General features: G+C 56.1%; 1 protein-coding gene across 1 annotated transcript; it reads right to left on the bottom strand.

Moving 5' to 3' along the window:
• Window positions 1-228: 228 nt before the first annotated feature.
• On the bottom strand, window positions 229-1,408 carry LOC307150186 (uncharacterized protein; the record flags this gene model as incomplete). Its single annotated transcript, XM_079857064.1, has 2 exons — window positions 229-494; window positions 533-1,408. 2 exons carry the CDS (start codon window positions 1,406-1,408, stop codon window positions 438-440), a joined length of 933 nt encoding a protein of 310 aa, XP_079713190.1. The 3' UTR covers window positions 229-437.
• Window positions 1,409-6,177: the final 4,769 nt, after the last annotated feature.

Here is a 6,177-nt window from a genome sequence, read left to right as displayed (position 1 = left end):
GGGTGGCTCCACCCGAAGGGGAAGACACACCGGACAGTGACGGCAGAGCAGACTCTGCCAAGGGAAGACACGGGCTCACCGCAGGGAGCTGGTCGTGGAAGAATACACATATGGGATCGCCGCAGGGATCGCACATATGGAACCCAGCCTAGCACAAGTTACACAAGCATACGAGCACTAGGCCTGGCGTCGGATGCTCCGCAACGTCCGACTGCCGAAGGGGTGCGGAGGAACTCACAGGGTTCGCCAATGGGGAACTCGACTGGAGTAAAAAGCGCACGTATCCGTTCCTAGGAAGGGAGTGGCGCAGCAAGCCGACACTAGAGCGGGAACTTCGGTGTTACCGGCTAGTAGAAGCGAGCACACAGGAAGAAACCGGCTCAACACGTAAGCTATAAAACCTAGCAAACGTGTTAGGTGTCGCCCAGCCCGCAGCTCTACAGATGTCTGTCAGCGAGGCGCCGTGTGCCAGCGCCCAGGAAGAAGCGACACTCCTAGTGGAGTGGGCTTTCAACCCGGGCGGGCAGGGCACGCCTTGGGCTTCGTAAGCCAAGGCGATGGCATCCACTATCCAGTGGGCCATCCTCTGCTTGGAGACAGCCTTCCCTTTCTGCTGGCCTCCGTAACAGACGAAGAGCTGATCTGAGGTCCTGAGGCTTTGCGTTCTGTCCACGTACAGACGCAGAGCGCGAACGGGACAGAGAAAAGCCAGGGCTGGGTCTGCCTCCTCCGAAGGCAGCGCTTGCAGGTTCACTACCTGGTCCCGGAAGGGAGTGGTAGGAACCTTGGGCACGTATCCGGGCCGGGGTCTCAGGATGACGTGAGAGTTATCCGGGCCGAATTCTAGGCACGATTCGTCAACCGAAAATGCATGCAGGTCCCCTACCCTCTTGATAGAGGCCAATGCAACCAGGAGTACTGTCTTACAGGACAGGATTTTTAACTCAGCTGATTGCAGAGGCTCAAAGGGTGGTCTCTGAAGTGCCGAAAGGACCAGAGACAAATCCCAAGAGGGTATAGAGAGTGGGCGAGGAGGATTCAGTCTCCTCGCTCCCCTCAGGAACCTGACGATCAGGTCATGCTTCCCCAAAGACTTACCATCAACAGCATCGTGATGTGCAGCAATAGCGGCAACATACACTTTAAGGGTGGAGGGAGACAGCCTTCGCTCCAGCCCTTCTTGCAGGAAGGAAAGCACGGCTCTGATCGAGCAAGATCGGGGGTTTTCCTCGTGAGAGGAGCACCAGTCAACGAACAGGTTCCACTTCAACGCATAGAGGCGCCTCGTAGAGGGGGCTCTAGCGGAAGTGATGGTGTCAACTACCGCAGGGGGTAGGTCACCTAGAACCTCCGCGTCCCGTCCAGGGACCAGACATGGAGTTTCCAGAGGTCTGGACGCGGGTGCCATAAGGTGCCCCGTCTCTGAGAGAGCAGGTCTTCTCTCAGAGGAATGGGCCAGGGAGGGGCTGTCGCGAGGAGCACTAGTTCCGGGAACCAGGTCCGGTTGGGCCAATACGGCGCAACTAACAAGACCTGCTCCTCGTCCTCCCTGACTTTGCACAAGGTCTGTGCAAGAAGGCTCACTGGGGGAAACGCATACTTGCGAAGGCCCCGGGGCCAGCTGTGTGCCAGAGCATCCGTGCCGAGGGTCCCCTCGGTCAGGGAATAGAACAACTGGCAGTGAGACGTGTCCGGGGCGGCAAACAGATCTACTTGTGCGGTCCCGAAGCGCCTGAAAATCAGCTGGACCACCTGGAGATGGAGTCGCCATTCTCCCGGTAGCACCTGCTGCCGTGAAAGCTCGTCGGCTGCACGGTTGAGCAGGCCCGGAATGTACACGGCATGAAGCGACCTCAGATGCTTCTGACTCCAGAGGAGGAGATGGCGGGCGAGTTGTGACATGCGGCGGGAGCGTAGACCACCCTGACGGTTGATGTACGCAACGGTCGCAGTGCTGTCCGTACGGACCAGTACGTGCTTGCCTAGTAGCAGCGTTTTGAAACGGCTCAGAGCAAGACGTACTGCTAACAACTCGAGGCAGTTGATGTGCCAATGCAGTTGAGGCCCCGTCCACAGACCTGAAGCTGCATGCCCGTTGTACGTGGCCCCCCAGCCGGTGGTAGAGGCATCCGGCTGCAGATGCCATATGCCCCAGGAGCCTCTGAAACAGTTTCAGTGGTGCCGCTGTTCTGCGTCTGAGTGTGCTCACGCAGTTCAACACTGACTGGACACGGGCCTCGGTGAGGCACGCTGTCATGCTGATCGAGTCCAACTCCATACCGAGAAAAGAGATCCTCTGCCCGGGGGTGAGTTTGCTCTTTTCCCAGTTGACCCGAAGCCCTAGGTGGCTGAGGTGACTGAGCACCATGTCCCTGTGTTCGCACAAATGCTCTCTCGACTGGGCCAGAATAAGCCAGTCGTCGAGGTAGTTGAGGATGCGAACACCATGCTCGCACATGGGAGCAATGGCCGCCTCCGCGACTTTCGTGAAGACGCGGGGCGACAGGGCCAGCCCGAAGGGTAAGACCTTGTACTGATATGCCCTTCCCTCGAACGCAAAGCGGAGAAACGGTCTGTGTCGAGGGAGAATCGAGACATGAAAGTACGCGTCCTTCAGGTCGATCGCTGCAAACCAATCTTGGGGACGGATGCATTTGAAAATGCGTTTCTGCGTAAGCATCTTGAACGGTAGCCTGTGAAGGGACCGGTTCAGGACGCGCAGGTCCAAGATTGGTCGTAACCCACCACCTTTCTTGGGTACGATGAAGTACGGGCTGTAGAAGCCGGTCTTCATATCGGCTGGAGGGACCGGCTCGATCGCGTCCTTCGCCAGTAGGACTGCGATCTCCGCCCTGAGCACAGGGGCATTGTCCGCCAGAACACGGGTGAACAGAATGCCCCTGAAAGCAGGGGGACGCCGGGCGAACTGAATCGCATAGCCGAGTCTGATGGTACGGATGAGCCAGCGAGACAGGCTGGGAAGCGTTAACCAGGCTCCCAGAGACCGAGCAAGCGGGACCAACGGCACCACAGACGTACCCGGGGTGGGGCAGCGCGGCGGAATGCAGGGACCCGACTCGGACGGCACAGCTGCCCGAAGTGGGGTCTGAGTGTGTGGTGCAACACATACCTGCTTCCGTCGAAGGGCAGAGTGAGTGTGCGGAGGCGTCAGTGCGTCCAGGACACAGCCACTGCTGCCTGCTGGCGATGAAAGAGGGGCTCGGGAGTGACAAGGCATGGCGGTGTCGTCGACTGCCAAGCGTGCCCTCTTGGGGCCCAGAGGTTTCAGAAATTGCTCTTTTTTTGAAAATGTGGGTACCACTGACCCGTGGGTCAGTGGCGGAACAAAAAGAAAAGGAAACAAAAGATTCTCCGCCCGGCCCTCCACCGGGGGAAGGAGTGGCGCCTTCGCCATCTCCTGAAGAGCAACTTGATCCACCTCTGGGCCGCCCGTCTCAGGGTCGTTTGCACCGTCGCTTGCCTCCTGGTTTGGCAGCGGCCTGGACGGGCGGGGTCGGCTTCCTACGGCTTGCTCCGCGCTGAGGCCTGGATGGTTGCTGCTGCTGGGGCTTAGCGGGAGCGGAGGACGCCGCAGAAGGCTGACCTCGGCGACGAGTAGACGGAGGATCTGCGGCCGGCGGACGGGTGGGAGCAGCAGCGGTCCGCCGGGGCAGGATGTGTCGGATGGCCTCCGTCTGCTTCTGTGCGGCCGAGAACTGCTGGGCAAAGCTCTCGACCGCGTCGCCGAACAACCCAACCTGGGAAAGAGGGGCATCCAGGAACCGATATTTATCGGTGTCCCTCATATCCGCCAGGTTGAGCCAAAGGTGGCGCTCCTGGACCACCAAGGTGGACATCGCCTGACCGACTGAACGTGCGGTTTCCTTCGTCGCCCGGAGGGCGAGGTCGGTTGCCACACGGAGCTCCCGAAGGAGCTCTGGGTCAGAACCACCCTCGTTCATGTCCATGAGCGCCTGGGCCTGGTGGACCTGCAAGAGCGCCATGGCATGGAGGGCGGAAGCAGCCTGTCCACAGGCCTTGTAAGCCCTCGCCGTTAGACCGGACGAGAACTTACAGGCCCTGGACGGGAGGCGTGGATTACCCCGCCAAGAGGAAGCGGACGCTTGACACAGTTGCATCGCGACGGCCGGCTCCACTGGGGGGATATCCACATACCCCTTAGCTGCCCCGCCGTCGAGGGTGGCGAGGGGGGAGGAGCCACTAGAACGGCTTCGGGCACTATACGGTGCCTTCCACATCCTAGTAAGCTCCTCATGCACCTCCGGAAAGAAAGGTACCGGGGCGGCACACTGAGAACCAGCACGGCCCGCCCCGAGAAACCAATCGTCCAACCGAGAAGGTTCGGGACGTGGTGGAGGGTTCCACGCAAGCCCAACCTTCTCGGCGGCCCGGGAAAGCATAGCCGCCCATTCTGGATCGGTCTTGGACAACGCGTCACGCCCCGAAGGGGGCAACGCAGCCGAGTCGTCATCTCCAGAGGACTGAAGCTCCCCCTCCGATGCTGCGATCGACATCTGATCGTCAGCTGGAGCCCCAAAGGAAACGGTTGGTCGTTCCGGAGAAGGACCAAGACGTTCACTAAGGGGCCCCAATGGCAACAGCGCTTGTGAGGCGTGAGGGGCCCGCGGAGGTTGACTCGACGGGGAAGCCCTCACGGTAATCCTCAGATCACCCTGGTCATGCGCCGAAGTAGGTCTATTCTGCGGGGCAGAATAAACACTAGATCGGGGCATAGGCAAGGGGACTGCACCTCCCTTGAGGTAAGCGAGTCTCGATCTTAGCGCTGAGATAGTCATATTCCCGCAATGGGAACACGAACTATCCACAAAAGCTGCCTCAGCGTGTTGAATGCCCAAACACGAGAGGCAACTACTGTGGCCATCTGCTGGCGCCAGGGAACGACGGCATCCAGAAACGCACAAGCGGAATGACATCTTGAAAAAGACGCAGGGTCACGCTTGTGTTGCTCTTTTAGTGAAAACAAAAAAATAGAAAAATAACTCTCTCAGTGCTGAGGCACCCAGGGGTAGCCGCGGTGTGAATGAACACACGGGGAAACGCCCACCGAACCGACACACATACACACAAACACAGAACAATAGTGCTGTGAAAACAGCAGTTGTGAGCTGCAATGCTCGCGGCCACCGCTGATCGCGCCGTCACACCAACACAAGGAGAGTCGTCTTCTCGTTTTCAAAGGCAGTCTTTTCCTGTAGAGTTCGGAAGTGAAAGCAAAAGCTCGGCTCCGAAGTGAAAGACAATGTGTGTGTGCGCCCGCTTCCTGTTTATACCCGCGCGGCGGGGCGGGGGCGCGTGACGCGTTCACGCACGCCAACGTTCATTGGCTTGTTCTGTAGATACTCGAAGTTGATAGGGCTCTCTGAAGTGATCCCAATTACGTCGTCACGTCGACGTTACGTCGAACGTGAGCGACTGAAAGGGAATGACAGTTCTAGTAGTAGAAGTCACGGAATCAATTCTCAATTTTTCCCTCACAATTCTGAGTTTATATCTCAATTCTTAGAAGAAAAATCTAAATGGATATTCTGCCTTTTCCTCAGAATTGCAAGTTTATATCCAGCAATTCTGACTTTTTTTCTCTGAATTGTGATGTAAAAAATGTATGTTTAAATATTATTTAATTCTGTTACTGTAGGGCTAAAATGCCCCCTATGAACTGCATATGTGAATATTATGTAGATCTATTGTGAAACATTCTGAGAAAAAATTCTGAATTGAAGAATTTTCAATTCTGAGAAAAAGGTCAGAATTGCGGGATATGAACTCATAATTCTAGGAAAAAGGGCAGAATATCGAGATTATATCTAGCAATTCTGATTTTTCTTCTCAGAGTTGCGAGAATGGCTTCCGGGGTGGAACGGTACACAGAAGTCACGGTTCGGTTCATACCTCGGTTCAGACATCACGGTTCAGTACGAGTTCGGTACAATGGAGGGAAAAGCAAAACAAAAATGTAGAAGGCAATTTTTTTTTATTGTGAATGTCTCAGGCTGTACCACCAAAGGAAAATAAATGTCTTAAGCCTTGTATTTTTTTAAATAAGTTTTATTAATAAAGGCATAGAACCAGTTTATTTGAAGTGCATTGACAATAGTTGAATGACTTTAAAATGAATTTGCTATATTTTAGATAAAT

The sequence above is a fragment of the Squalius cephalus genome (genome assembly GCF_949319135.1).
Source record: "Squalius cephalus genome assembly, chromosome: 22".
Taxonomy (NCBI): Eukaryota; Metazoa; Chordata; class Actinopteri; order Cypriniformes; family Leuciscidae; genus Squalius; species Squalius cephalus.
Note: the sequence above shows the minus strand (reverse complement) of the source record. Positions and strands in the feature narration are given on the sequence as shown.